This window comes from Melitaea cinxia, chromosome 21 (assembly GCF_905220565.1).
Source record: "Melitaea cinxia chromosome 21, ilMelCinx1.1, whole genome shotgun sequence".
In the NCBI taxonomy this organism is placed as follows: domain Eukaryota; kingdom Metazoa; phylum Arthropoda; class Insecta; order Lepidoptera; family Nymphalidae; genus Melitaea; species Melitaea cinxia.
In genome coordinates, this window is record NC_059414.1 from 7,315,984 (window position 1) to 7,331,430 (window position 15,447).

The window sequence follows — 15,447 nt, forward strand, 5'->3', positions numbered from 1 at the left end:
AATGTATTATTATCTTAATACCTAATTATTCGTTTAGATAGGCGGTATATTAATTCCTGAAGCGGGTCATCTATACTTTTCACTGGGATCAACCTCACGGCGCTCGGATACTTGAAAATCAATTACGCGGGTCAGTTGAATGTAAAAGGGTGACAATATATACTACTGCAATAGTATCTTTTATAGAAGTATATTGCCATATAACAGTATATAAGTAAGAACACATATATATTAGACTGGTCTATTAAGCATGTGTTAAAAATAGGCTTTACTATTATCAGTTTTAATTGAGAGAAAGCCTTGAAATCTCAAACGTTCAATTACCATACGAGCTTTTAATGTTACGACATCTACATTGCTTTAATGATTTTTTTTTTTCACGTAAGTCTCTCAGGGCTAACATTTTTTTAAAAGACGTTTACAGAAGCTATCGTATCAAATATTCGGAACTTTGCAAGTTTTTTGGTACAACTTAGGACTTTTGAGTGTTTGATACAGAATTCTTAAAAACTAGATACGTCAAATTGGCAGATTGCAAACCAATGCTAATCTATATACTAATACGTGAAGCAAAAACTTTGTACCCCTTTTTACGAAAATTTCGCAGACTGAGGAGTATGAAATTACTATTACACTTAAAGTTTATATAGAAAAGAATTATTCGTAAAAAATATATTAAATCAATATGTAGTTTATATATGGTAGTTTGTGTAATGACACACACACGCATATTACACTCTTTTGTTGATTTTCAGTCTGTAGTGAAATTGAAAAATAAAAAAAGAGTTCCTTATTTTCATTATTTGTTAGTTTCCTTTAATTTAAAATATTAATTATGGGTGAATTTCAACCTCTAATTTTATTAATTAGATTAATGTTAAAATATTTTTTAATTTTTTATAGTTAAGAACAACCAAGTTTTTAATTTAATTCAAGTCTTTCTTTAAAAATTATAAGAGATAAATTAATATATTTTCGAAAATTACATTTTTCATTACGTAATCATCATAATTTAGATCGACGACGCGCTGGCGGAACGGTCACTGGTTAGTGGCTTTTGCGCTGGCGGTTGCGGGTTCGATCCCCGCACATGAAAAACATTAATATTGGCCATACAGATGTTTTGGATCTGGGTGTGTATACAGTCCTTGTAGACCTCCCCACCGTGCCTCGAAGAACACGTAAAGCCGTCGGTCCTGGTTGTTATCATGTACACCTGATAGCAATCGTTACTCATAGTAGGGAACATATTCGTCAACCCGCATTGGAGCAGCGTGTTTGAATAAGCTCTGATCCTTCTCGTGCATGAGGAAAGAGGCCTGTGCCCAACAGTGGGATATTACTGGCTGAAGCATAATTTAGATCGATTAATTGACGTTCAAAATTTTTAATCTATATTTATCAGCAAATTCTGATGATGAAGCAAGTAAATGAATAAAAGAAAGAGACCGGCTGTAGGAATAATCTGTTCCCATTGAAGTTCAAATTTCCAAATTTTGTTTGCACACGGTTTTTGGCTTTGAAAATTGTAGATACTTACCTGTATGGTAAATATAAACTTTAAAAAAATGTCGCACTATCGAGAGACTATTTTTTTAAATACGTTTAAATGAAAAAGATATATTTGCGTACTAACTAAAATTAATAGTAAACATGACGTAAAATATAACATTGTTGACCTATTTCCGAAAAAAGGCACATAAAATAAACATTATCTATTAGCTCAAACGAGCATATAAGTGAAATTAAAAACTTAATAATACATTTTATACTTGAGAGTAGCAAAGGGCTAACACTGTGTTATGAAAACACTTTATAACGATGGGGTGGGAGTTACTAACCAGCCCCAATACGTAGGGGATGAACCCCTGTTCCGTTACGGGTAAGTAATAAGTGCAACGGATTGTGTCATTGCTTTATTTTACTCTACAAAGATGTTTTATTTGTACTGTTCTATCTATTCTTATATCTATATATAAATAAAAAATGAAGAAAAAATAAATAAATTTATTATATCGATTGAATTACTTTATGTATAATACATATAATTAAAATGTAAATGTAATATGTTTCTGCAAGCTAATCTCAGAAACGGCCTGATTCAGATGCGGTTTCCACTAAAATATTGTGGTATGCTCCACTTATTTAGTGTTTGTTTCGTGTCAATTGGTTAATAAAATAGTTGTGCCGATTTAAAGAATCACGTTGACCATGTCAATACCCAAACGACGGTATTCCAAAATAAACCAAAAGATATATCCAAAAAATGCTGTCCAAAGTCACTATTCCACGCGGTCAAAGTTGTGGGCACAGCTAGTATTTTAAATATGTCTGTAGTATGGAAAAAATGGAGAAGCGCCAAAATACGAGTACCTACCTATATGTACCTACGCGCATAACTTCAAAAAACTGACTGTGAATATAATCACGAAAAAAATTGTGAACTCCACAGCTATAACGATTCGTCAATGTCGGGTTTCAATTTAGTTTACATCAGTCGGAAATCACCATGCTTAGTGATCTGCAGTCTATTCTTTCTTTCAGACGGTAAATTAGCTACTGTGCTAAACTCACGCTAAACCCAATATGTGGAGGGAAACGCAATCAAAAATTTTTGTACTCCCACAATCCATGGTGGAGAGCTGCTATTGATTTTTGAAGCCAGAACCATTTTTTGGTACCAATTTCTGAATTTTACTTTTAATTCTTCATTACCTGTGAGTTCTATGAGATTTATTTTTTTAATTTGATGATTCTGCTTTATCTCAGTCAATCAGTCAGTTCAGCCTATTGCAGTCCACAGCTGGACATAGGCCTCCCCAAGTTAGCGCCAGACATCCAGTTTTCCGCAATCGTCATCCAACCTACACCGGCAATCTTACGTAGATCACACGTCGTCCACACTGCGTTTGCCAAGACGTGATCTCCACTCCAGGACCCGTCTGCTCCAACGGCCATCGATCCTGTGACACAGATGACCAGCCCACTGCCACTTCAACTTGCTAATTCTGTGGGCTATGTCGGTTACTTTCGTTCTCTCACGGATAGTCTCATTTCTAATCCTATCTTTGAGAGAAACCCCAAGCATAGCCCGTTTTATTGCACGTTGAGCGACTTTAAGCTTGTGGACCAGTCCCTTCGTCAGTGTCCACGTCTCGGGTCCGTATGTTAACACAAGCAGGACACATTGCTCGAAGACTTTTGTCTTCAAGCATTGCGGAATGCTCTATCTACATTAACGAAAAGGTCTAAAACCCAGCTTGGTAGATTCATTTTTAGAATATGCTGGAATCACACTGTAAAATCAGTATGAAGAGCGTCCAGGTGTTGGCAGTAAGTAGTACATCTTTCTGTTTTACCGATAATGCTGATTATATCGGTACATAGTTTTATTCACTTCTTCCTATATTTCGTTTGAATAGAAGAAGTTGTCCTACAAAATAACGGTTTTTTTTTGTTTTTATTAATTCAACTCTTAACCTTGCAATTGTAAACTAACGTCTTTATTTATTTTAAAAAGGTATGTCAAAAAAGCGATGTCGGTTTTAAATGCAATCAAGTTTCCACGTCGTCTCTGTTTTCAAGGAAATTTCGTACTATGTCAAATAGATTGGAAAAGCGATTCAGACAAACGGCTATAAAGAGCCGTCGTACTTATATGTATCTGATGGCGTTTTATGATGAAAACAGTTTTGATTACATCTTCGAGTGCCGGCTTAATTAAATCCTCACCAATTATGTGTGGTTTTTCTGTTTTTGCGGTTAATAACGAAATATCATATGAATCTCGTAGTCCATCATTTTCTTATTTAGAACACGAAAGGCTTGTTATAAGTTGACTGTTTTAAATATTTCTTCTTAAATCCTTAAAAATGGAATAAATCTTTGTCCTTGTTACGTATGCTTTATTCAAATGCTCTTAGAGCCTAGAAGGCTTCGTGGCTGTATTTGAAAATACTTTTTGGCAAATTAAATACATAGGTAATAATTCGTTAGTTGAATATTTCGTAAATCCGTATTTCAAATACTCAATGTTGTACTGCCGGCATTTCTTCGTAGTTTCAGACATTTTAGAATTCATAATTTCTATACATTAACTTTTCAACCGACTTATAGAAAGTTATAAAAGTAATGGCTATATTGACTTCTTTACTTTATCAGTCACGTTCAAGTATAGATTACTGGCAAGGCTCACAAAACCAACAAGACATTAAAAAAGCTGCTTTTAAAGATTTTATTAACGCTCGTAACAACTTGAACTTGCCTTTGTTTGTTGCAGTGCCACGATGCACTTGCCCAACAAACAGATTGTTACGAATTCCCGTATTTTTGTCGAAACATGCTTAATTGCATAAATCAAGTCTTTGTTTCCAACTTGCATAGGCTTGTTACTGACAATCCTAGACCGAATGAATTGATTACTTTATTATAGCTTATTTAAAAGTTCTAATGGTTATTTAAGCTATAGTAATAAGATAAACATCTTAAACGATGAGACAAAATGTTTTTTCATCAAAGTAGTTGTATTTTCAAAGTATTTTTTTATATTAAATTTCTAATTAGGTAGGTATGCGGCGAATCAGATCGACTGCAGAATAAGATGAAATAGATGAATCGATAGAAATTTTAACCGTCTTCAAAAAAGAATCGGCCAAGTGCGAATCGGACTCGCGCACCGACAGTTCCGTACAAAAATTATTAAAAATATTTTAAATATATGATGTAACAAAAAAATTATTCTTTTCGTAATTTTTCCTTTATCTGTGCTATAAGAAGTTTTTTCGTGCCAAATTTCAAGATTCTGATTTCACGGGAAGTACCCTGTAGGTTTTGATTCCCTTTTGAGTAGCGAAAATTTGTAGCATGAACTGCTGTATCTTTTGATTGCGTTGGCTTAGAAGTTTGATGTTTTCACAACTCTAAGGGATAGTAGAATTGAGTATTTGATATAAATTTCAACTGATACCTCACGCGTTCCTAAGAAAAAGGGTCTTGACAGACTCTCAATTCGATTTTTATGAATGAATACATAACTTATTTGTGCCGATTTTCATGGTCTTTTTTTTATTTTTTTATTAGAAAGCATGTACTTGTTGTTTGGTCCCGTTTAAATTTGAGTGAGATCTGACGAGTACTTTTTGAGTTGATCTTAATAATGTATACATAATTTACTATGCTCGTCAATGGAAATGAAGAGGGAGGAGGTTCTCAATTCGACTGTATTTTTATGTGTTACCTCAAAACTTTTTACTGGGTGTATTGACTTGAATGATTTTGATCAATAGCTGTACTTGTCATGTTGTCCAATTTAAATTTGATCAGTGATTACTATCGCTTTTCTTTGAAATCGCTTTTTTCCTTTGCAAGCAAACACAATTATGAATATTTATTTCAGACAAGTCTTCCTGAAATAGAATGATATGGGCGTTTCTCCGCTAAGGATACTTATTATCATCTGCAAACGGACATATTACAAATGATATTTATAATCCTCGGACGAAAACTTTCGCATTTTCTATCAGAACAATCTGGAACTCAAAAGAACAGTCTGATAATCGGAAATGACATCAAGAAAAACAAACCTCCAAAGTCAAATGATAAAAGCTCCAATCTATGACCGTACTCTGAATATTTATTGTTAATAACATAAAATTGACAACAAATATTGATTGATTGATTGGTTTAATATCTTTCAATTGCGAAATATTTACTCAAAACCCCCACAGCTGCATGTTTTTATCATACCACTATATTGTATTATATTATGAGCACACTGCTTAAAAATGAGTTCCACCTATAAAGTTCGTCTAAACGCCCGCGACGTTTTTACGTTAGTGTAACGGCAATTTCAGCGGTCGTGGTCAATGGCCTTAAGTGGAACGTAGCCATTGTGAATTTATTTATTTTAGTGCTGCCATGTAAAAAGTTTCAATGTCAGTCATTTATTATTAGCTTTTCTTCCTTAGAATAATAATAATGTATAGATATTTATTCAGTGCTTTAAACTTATCAATCAATTTCTATAATGTATAACAATAACTGCTGTATGGTTACGACAGTAAAGAATAAAGCCACACCCGCTGTTGTCGAGAGTGTCGAATAAGGCGAGTAAAGGATAACATAGTTCCACTACCACCTTGGAACTTAAAAAGCTGACCGATGGCGGGATAACCATCCAACTGCTGGGTTTGAAATACACAGGCCGAAGACGGACAACAGCGTCTTCGATGCGACAAAGAAAGTCCTGCGGTCACCAACCCGCCTGCCCAGCGCGGTGACTATGGGCAACACACATGAGTTCACGCCGTTTTTGGAGTGAGCTTGTAGAGGCCTATGTCTAGCAGTGGACTGTGATAGGCTGAAGTGACGATGATAACAATAACGAATTAATCGCAACTAATAGGTAATCTTATTATTTACGCTATCCTTGTAAACATAACTAATTTTCCTTATTTAATAGTATTTTTTTTTTTAATAATTCCTTTTTTAATAGTAGGCTGTATAATATACTACCTTCGTATATTATAGCAATGTTATTAAAGTGTCTATGATACATTTAAAAATATGTCAAACTCTTAACGGTCAATAGTCAACGGACAACGGATATTGGAGTATTTTAGTTTACGCAGTAGAAATATTATTTTATAATCTTGTCATATATCTATTATGACTATGAAGAGTGATCTCAGTGAAGTGTTAGAACTAGAAAATAAAATAACTTCACATGAAGCCTACGGAAACTCGTAATTTATTTATAATGTTTATTATGTAAATCGTTAGAATGAAATCGAACTACACATATTTTTGGATTGTTTTAGATATAAATGGTCTCCTAGAGATTTTGAACTGGGCTCAGCATTAGGACAAGGTAAATTTGGGCATGTTCATGTCGCTAGAGAGAAGAAGACTGGTTATTTAGTCGCAATCAAAGCTTTATTCAAATCACAAATTATGAAGTCTAAATGTGAAAGACAAGTTCTGAGAGAAATTGAAATACAATCACATTTAAAGTAAGTTGGTTTGAAATTAAACGCAGAATTGTAATCTCTAAAACTTTTTTATTTCATATTTTTAATTTTTTCAATAGACATCCAAATATTTTACGTTTACTGACATGGTTCCATGATGAAAGACGAATCTACCTCGTAGTGGAATTTGCCGCAGGTGGAGAACTATATAAACATTTGACAAATTCACATGAAGGCAGGTTTCCAGAAAGTAAAGCAGCTAAATATATTTATCAGGTAATTTTGAATACAGTACTTACCCATGAACAAGTTTTCACTAAAGATTTAATTTAGGTAGAACTTAGCAGAAAATATCTTGCTTAAATCTGGACCAACCTGACAGTGCAAGTATCTCAGCCTTACAGAAGATCACAGCTAAATAATACTGCTCTCAATTGGTGTAAGAAGGATCGTCAACACTGCTCATGGCATTGCAGGTGTCCTAGACTTATGGTAATTGTTTACCATTAGGCAAACCATACTCTTGTTTGCCGCTCTAGCGGTATAAAAAAAAAGACAGCACTTGTGCTTCTTTATTATTTATAATTATAATTTCTTTTGACGTGATATCTCAAAATGTTCAAAATTAAAATTTACTTTATTCATGTAGGCTTTAATAGTACTTGTGTATCATCACTATTTGTATATTATGTGATATAATAAAAGCATGTGATAGTGCAGAACATGACATACTTTAATCAATGCTTATTCTTAAATATTAAGAAGACCGTTGAAAAGCTATAAATCCTGGTGTTTCAAACCTATTTAGATAATTCAAAACAGAAAAGTACTTGACAGTCATTTAAATCAGTACTTAATATGGATATTTCAATATATTTGTCAGAAAGCAAATAATTATATTGAGGTAGTGCACACTAGGAAATATCTTTGTCGTGTTATAAGCCACAGCTCTTGAGTGTATCGAAGCTAGGGTTGACAACATGCTGTACATTAGACTTTTTTACCAACCTTTTTTGTGTAAAAAAAAGACAGGTATTTTATTATGTATTTTTAAATTTGAACGTTTATACAAAAGATGTCCAACTCCCTATGTTCCTTCAAATGGGGGTCATGTAGGCATAATAGATCATGTTCCGTGGGAAAAAAAACACATTAATAAAATTATAATAATCTTAATATATTAGCTACTCTATCAAGGTACTTTAGCATAAGTATCCAATGAGCACGTAAGCATAGCTATAATTTACAACACAATATTCTACAAAGAAAAGAATTCATTCTAATATGCAGTTCTTTAGTTGTATTCATCAGTTAGTAATCATTTTACTTTTAAAGGTGTGTTTACCTGCTCACGAAAGGCAAAGGTCCTGCAGTTAAAGTTGAGAAAGTATATCCTAATAACGTTTCCAGGTAGCAGATGCAGTTGAGTACTGCCACCAACACCATGTAATACACAGAGACATCAAACCAGAGAATATCTTGGTAGCTTTCAATGGTGATCTAAAGTTAGCGGACTTTGGTTGGTCGGTCCATGCTCCATCAGAACGGTAAACAATTATTAAATAAATACTATATTTTTTTACTTTGCTTATTGCTTCATATTGTGTGAAGTTTTCCTACTATTATAATTTATTTAATATAACAATTAATTATTAAATGCTTAAAGTTACTCAATGACATTTTAAGTTTTATCATAAATAGACACTTGGCTACTCGTATGTCTATGTACATAATTTGTTTAATTTTAAAATATTTAAATTTGTTTTTTTAAAACCTTATTGAGTAAAAAATTCATGTAATTCATTTAAAAACATTATTATTTATAGACGTAAGACAATGTGTGGTACACTTGATTATCTACCACCGGAAATGATTAGACGTGAAGTTTATGACGTATCTGTCGACCACTGGTGTATTGGTGTGCTACTTTATGAGTTCTTAGTGGGGAAGCCACCGTTTGAAAGTGAGGGACAAGACAAGACGTATGCAAAGATTCTCACACTTGACATGACGTATCCAGATTATGTACCTGAAGGAGCTAAAGATCTTATTTCTAAGGTATTGTAAATCAACATCCATTAATTATGAATTCCTTTATTTGTTTCTTTTCATCTATTGTTATTTTTAATCTAATCTTTAATCTAATATCAATTAATATCCTTTCTATTTGTTTCGTTTTCATTCGTGTTTTCTTAATATGGTGTATTCAACAATGTTTACGAAGGCACTAAACATTAAACATTTTTTAGTATTGATTTGGATGAAAGTTTAGTAAACTTTCTGTTGGTGTTTCAAAATAAATATATACACCATTCTTAAAATATGTAGCAAAAAAGACTCGCTAATGTTATTGTTCAGAAAAAAAATATGTTTCACATACATATACTACAAGAATTCTACAAGAATTTAAAATAACTGATTTTTTAAGTTCGTTATCTTTTTCAGCTTCTACGACATTCAAGCAAAGAAAGATTGTCACTTGACAGAGTGAAAAAACATTACTGGGTACAACAATTTCAAAATGTATAATAATTGTTAAAACTGAATATATAATGTTTTATTTTATTATTATTAATTTGTAAAATTATAAGACAACCGATAACTTTTGTATTATTTACATACATACTTCATATTAACATATATACAATATTAAAAATTGAAGGTACTCAATTTGACCGTATAATTTTATATTTGTTACCTTGTAACTTTTTACTCAGTGTACTGATTTTGATAATTATTTTTTTTAATCAAAAGATGTCATGTGGCCTCATTTAAATTTGGTTGACATCTGATGAGTACTTTTTGAGTTGTTCCTAATAATGCATGTGTAATTGATATTTTTTTGGCCTACCAATGTTGTATTTCTTGTTGATGTCTGAAGTCTGTTTTTTTTTTTTTTCGTTAGCAATTAATTATTTTAATATCACAAATTGTATCCATATTCTTGGACCCACTTTAGGCCTTCTTTACTATTGCCTGCAGGCTTGTATTCAAGGCCTATCCAATCTCTGTAGCCACAGTTTTCCAAGTGCTGAAGTATGTATTTGTAATTAATTTCTCCAGCCATGTCTGGTTCATTGCGATTTGGGACTTGTGCTATCTGTAATATCATAAAATATTTTAATAAAGCAGTCAATTATCTTTAAAAAAGCATGTATATAGTAATACTATAATATATGTGATTGATTCAGCTTTTAATATTCCACTGCTAGGAGAAGGGTCAGAGTTTAATCCACCACGTTCCTCCACTGCAATTTGTCGGATATATTCCCTACTTCGTAGTAATAGTTGCTATCAAGGGTCTTTTGATAACAACAGGAACAATTTAATATACATTGTTATTAAACATTACAATGGAACAGAATAGCAAATGACTAGCAATAGCAATTTTTGTGAGCAAATGACTTCCATTCTGTCAGTATTCTATTTTATTGTATAATAAATACTTTGTTATTTAAATAGTTGCATTTTTTATTTTTAAAATAACAATAAATAGAGCAGAATACTAATAACCTAATCAATACTAATAACCTAATCAATAATAATAATATAGCTACTTGAGCTGCACATGATATACGTAATTTATACAAATAATATTATGTACTTTTTTCAGAATGTATTACTATTATTAACTAATTTACATAATCTAGGTACAGAAACTAAAATAAGACGTTTTTTTTTGTTGTTTTATTTTTACTAAGTTTGATTTGCAATGCCCAAATGATATTTATAATAACGAACTAGATGCACCCTGCGCGCGCTGCTACGCTTTTTTTTTTGTCGTACCAACTCAGAATCCTTTGTGGTCTCATGCATAATACTTTGCTGAAGATCATGACATGATCAAATGCATTAACGATTCTATAAAGGGCATACAGACAAACATACATTTTTATACATATATAGATTACCTGAACATGCCCCACATAAGGCATGAGGTTCTTGATGTTGTATGAAAGATCACCGCAAATATGTTGCAAATGGAAAATATCCAACTGCAATTTTAGATTTGCACTATCTATTCTCTTAATGATTTCTACAGCTGAAAAATAAATTATTATTTTTCGTTTACTTAATTTTTTATCACACCATTATTCATTTAATTATATGTACTATACTTTGTAATTATTTAAATAATAATCATTAAACCAAGTATGAAAAAGCCTTATTTCAAACACAACATGTTCAAAGTTTTACAGTTCGTGCAGTTTTGAATGTATAAACTAGACTAGTGTATACTTTCATACAATATATAAAATGAAAATTTTATATAAGAGACCCATGGAATCGATAATATAAACTTTATAACTTACCTTTCGAATAGTCACTTAAGAAATATTTAGGTACTGAGTGTTGATTAATAGGCTCTATTACTCCTAAAAGCCCTTCATCCTTCAAGATGTTGGCCGCATATTTCAAGTTGTTCTCGTAAGTCTTCCAATTTTCAGAAGATACATTTTCTAATTTTCCAGCCATTATATGAATTTTTTGTGCACCAAGAGCTTTTGCGTAGTCAATAGTTGACTTCAAATTGTCTTTGAATTCATTCTCTTTTCCTGGTACAGCTGTTACTCCCAGTTCTCCTTTGCCTACATCTCCTAAAATTTATGAAATAATCACTTTATCTAAAATTGTATTAATTGTAATTGATGACTAATTTGCTCTATTTATTTATTTCTTAGAGTTAACATTTATTGCACTTACAGTATCAGACCAAGGCGTACACTAAATAAAAAAGATTTTTTGTAATGAATTAACAGTCAGTCGGAGATGCAGGTTCGATCTCCAATGGAACGGTCGATTTTTGATATGATATTAAAAATGTTTATGAATTGACATTGATTGTTTTAATAAAAACATATTCATTTGTACATATTTTTTAATCTACATTACATACACCTTTTTATGTTTTAAAAGCCACAAAGGACGACCACAGACGACACAAACCTCAAATGTGAACAAGAGAATGCTCATTGTAATAAAGGAAGTTGCATTTGAAAGGGGTAACTAGACTCTTTTTTAATTGTACTGACACTTTTATATTTGAAATTTAATTGCCTATATATAACAGTGCTAGCCTGCTAGGCTCACGCCTCTTCTCCTGTACACAGAGAATCACTTTTTATAATAACTATAAATTGTCAATCTATTTACAAGAGATTGTGACTAAAAATATTTTGTGTAAAATCTATTATTACATTTATAATAGTAATAAAACAAACCAATTTGCCAACCCACATTAGTTTTCTCGGTGAATCAACAATTTTGAGATAAGGATACTCAAACTATGAGATATATTTATACAGCATATAACATTATTTTGATGTTTCTGTATAATATCTGAACTTATGTTCTGTTTGATGTAAAAAAATTAAATCTTTTACCTGTCTTAAGGTTAATTAAAACTTGTTGAACACCAGCATTTTCTTTAGCCTGTTTAACTTGCTCCAAAGTATAACCCCAAGGAAATCCAGTTTCCACTGCTTTGAAACCAGCATCTTTTGCAAGAGCATATCTTTCTAAGAGGCTCGAACTTTCCGTGAACATAAACGCAAGGTTTGCACAAAACTTCATTTTTAAATATATTTTTTTAAGTTATTTCAGTTGAAATTGAATCAAAGTAAGTAAAAGAATAAGCTAGAGAAAAATTGTTATGGTTATTTATATAATTTCAATACGTAATTATTTTTGTTATGGTTGTTGAGATAACGTGTGGTTATCATACTTATCAGTTGTAATTGATAACTTGGAGGCATCAAATGACATTATTTCAATGAAGTTATTTGACTATGCGGTTAACACCCAGTTGTAAAATACTGAAAATAAAATAGTTTACACAAACCTAGTTATATATTAAATTTCAAGAGATACAATATTTTATGAAATATAAGTGTTGAAATTGAAAATGATTTTTGTATAGAATTTTTGATATTAATAATTGCCTTTTAGATGGCAATAGCAAAAATTTACTATACTGTCAAAGAATATCACTAAAGCGGAAGTAATACTTGTAATACTTGTTTTAAAATAGAAATAGAATAAATATACTAGCAGTATCATTCAGATTAAAATAATATATCTTAATATGGGCAGTCTTTATGAGAAGGTATGATATGTAGAAGTTATTTATAACTTTCCATTAGAAGGAGCAGTCTGCGTTTGGAAAACAGCGAGAGCCAAAATCTTCGAAAGCAATTATTGAAGTAATTAAGATATAAATAGTAAAGGTTAATTAAAATGTGCAGTAAACAAAAAGTATTTTTACTTTCTACTACTTACCAAGTTTTTTTTTTCATTTGTTTTGTCCTACGTTTTCAAAATTCTGGCTACGCTATGCGTATAACAGTTATGTTCATAAAGAGCGAGTCGTCGAGCGTTAATTAAACTATACCTGCCAACTTATTTTACTAAAAAGCAGTTTGTTCAAGTAAACACCTATATGTAACATACCTATAATATAATTTAAAACATGTACTTTGAGCCTTATATTTAAAGAAGGCTATTTATCTCTGGAAGTTTTTCACACCCATGAATACGAGCGGTCGAAGAGATAATCTGAAGGCGATGGGTATGAAGTGCCTATACCACTTAATAAATATGAATACCTATGTTAACTGTGTAAGAATATTAACGTATCAAATTTGTTCTTTCGTATTTCAAAGTACAATACTGATCTTATTGTTAGTAGTGTTAGTACCTACACTTTAGGCAGACGCAGAAGTTCGCCAATTGTTACCCTGATATCGAGACAACCTTAAACAAATGGATTTGTCCGTAAGTCTGGTTCTACTGATTTAACGATTAGTATAATAAATCCATTCACAGATCGACAGAGAGAAATTACTACTATTGTGTATTCCTAAGTGCGAACGTGAAAATCTAAACGCAAGGTGCAAAGCTACTTTTATTTATGAAAAGTGTGTTAATAATTATCAACCACATTTTTTTTTCTATCAGTTGAAAAATTATTTTCATGCAATTTTATAGGTGATCTTATCGACTAACCTTATATAAGTAACTTTAGAGCACAATCTAATCCAACCTTTCTTGCGTACAAAATGCGCCTACGAAAAATAAAAAGCAGAATTTTCCTTCAGCGTAGTTTCAAGCATATGGATAATGAACCATTTAAAAAGGTCTATGGAAAATGTTGACTAATTCAGGTTTTCTCAAATAATAAAAGTCCATTTTCGTTGCTTTTTAACTTCTCCTTTCAAAATGAATGTCCCATAATTAAATTTATTGTAATATTATACGTAATTTATATAATGCGTAATATATTAATCGGAAGAAAGTGACGCTTAAAACGAAAGTGTTCCTAGAAGTTACAAACTGATTTAGCTATTACACTGGTACAGATCGTTATCACATTCATCAATGATCAAGGCAAAATACTTAATAACCGTTATTCGTGTGGCTAGGCCATAATTGACTGTAGCGCCAAAAAAAAAACATATCGTCTAATTTTAACAATTAGAAGACAGTTTAGAGATTGTTAACCGCGGTACTCTTTTGTACTTGTTGAACATAATAATGGATCAACATAAACCTACATTTAAGTACAGCCATATTACATTGAGAATTTGAACAAACTTTTACTTGTTACATGTTGTTTTAGATAAAAAAATTAATTAAAATATGAATACGCTAGTAAAGTACCATCCAAAATAAATCATTGTAATGAGACAATATGTAAAATTTCAATATTTATTTTCCTTTAATATAAACAACTGCAGCGTTATCAGAATACAGTATAGCAATCGCTATATTCTATCGTACAATATATTATACATTACACAAGTAAATGTTCACAATAAGACCTTATAAAAATGTAACAAGAAAATCTTAACTATGATCGCATCTTTAATACGTTAAATAAATTAAATATAGGAAATGGCCACTTCGATATTATGTTTGGTTAACATAATTTACGGAGCTGCGCGTAATAATACATGTGATTTATTCGTAAAGGTGGAATGAAAATAGAGTTGCCAACAATTTACATTTATATGTCAAAAATATAGTGTTCGAAAAACAAAAGAAAAACGTGTAAAATAATCTAATTGATTGACATAAACATATAGTAAGTAGAAAGTATTTAAGTATACTTTTGTAAGTACTTCAAACTAAAAATAATATTAAATAATGTTTGTGTTTTTGGCAACCCCAGTAAGTAACTTATGCTAAATCTAAAGTTTATTTCTGCACAGAAATTTTTTATCTTTTTTTGCTGCAGTTTCAGTAGCATCTGTTTGCAGCGTGCAGACTTTAATAAAGAGGTATTTATGGTTGATAATAATTATATAAATATGCTTTTTGATATTAACACAGCCATATTTTACTACGTTGTATAGTTACAAACTAAGCCTAGCATACTATGTAAATATAAAATACTTAACTATTTAATAATGCATTTGTGAACAGTTCTTTCAAAATTTCAAAGAAATGCACAATTTGAGCAGACTGTGCCAATACCCTG

At 31.4% G+C, this 15,447-nt stretch overlaps 2 protein-coding genes across 2 annotated transcripts; one reads left to right on the forward strand and one right to left on the reverse strand.

Annotated features, from left to right (window-relative positions):
* The first annotated feature begins 6,666 nt into the window (after positions 1 to 6,666).
* On the forward strand, positions 6,667 to 9,533 carry LOC123663991 (aurora kinase B). The gene is made up of 6 exons (XM_045598625.1): positions 6,667 to 6,743; positions 6,819 to 7,010; positions 7,088 to 7,244; positions 8,379 to 8,515; positions 8,795 to 9,026; positions 9,414 to 9,533. The coding sequence occupies exons 1-6, from the start codon at positions 6,667 to 6,669 to the stop codon at positions 9,495 to 9,497; spliced, it is 879 nt and encodes a 292-aa protein (XP_045454581.1). The 3' UTR covers positions 9,498 to 9,533.
* Positions 7,039 to 12,744, reverse strand: LOC123663992 (putative hydroxypyruvate isomerase). Its single transcript, XM_045598626.1, has 5 exons — positions 12,353 to 12,744; positions 11,282 to 11,566; positions 10,880 to 11,010; positions 9,820 to 10,068; positions 7,039 to 9,195 (listed from the first exon to the last, which is right to left on the reverse strand). The coding sequence occupies exons 1-4, from the start codon at positions 12,540 to 12,542 to the stop codon at positions 9,892 to 9,894; spliced, it is 783 nt and encodes a 260-aa protein (XP_045454582.1). The 5' UTR covers positions 12,543 to 12,744; the 3' UTR covers positions 7,039 to 9,195; positions 9,820 to 9,891.
* Between the last annotated feature and the right edge of the window lie 2,703 nt (positions 12,745 to 15,447).

What these genes read in the sequence shown, in the direction of transcription:
- LOC123663991 (XM_045598625.1), top strand. Translation starts at nt 6,667, where the DNA reads ATGACTATGAAGAGTGATCTCAGTGAAGTGTTAGAACTAGAAAATAAA. An exon ending in GAAATACAATCACATTTAAA is followed by an intron (nt 7,011 to 7,087) that starts GTAAGTTGGTTT and finishes TTTTTTCAATAG; the next exon opens with ACATCCAAATATTTTACGTT. An exon ending in GTCCATGCTCCATCAGAACG is followed by an intron (nt 8,516 to 8,794) that starts GTAAACAATTAT and finishes TATTATTTATAG; the next exon opens with ACGTAAGACAATGTGTGGTA.
- LOC123663992 (XM_045598626.1), bottom strand. Translation starts at nt 12,542, where the DNA reads ATGAAGTTTTGTGCAAACCTTGCGTTTATGTTCACGGAAAGTTCGAGC. An exon ending in CTTAAGTGACTATTCGAAAG is followed by an intron (nt 11,011 to 11,281) that starts GTAAGTTATAAA and finishes TTTATTTTTCAG; the next exon opens with CTGTAGAAATCATTAAGAGA. An exon ending in CTTATGTGGGGCATGTTCAG is followed by an intron (nt 10,069 to 10,879) that starts GTAATCTATATA and finishes ATGATATTACAG; the next exon opens with ATAGCACAAGTCCCAAATCG.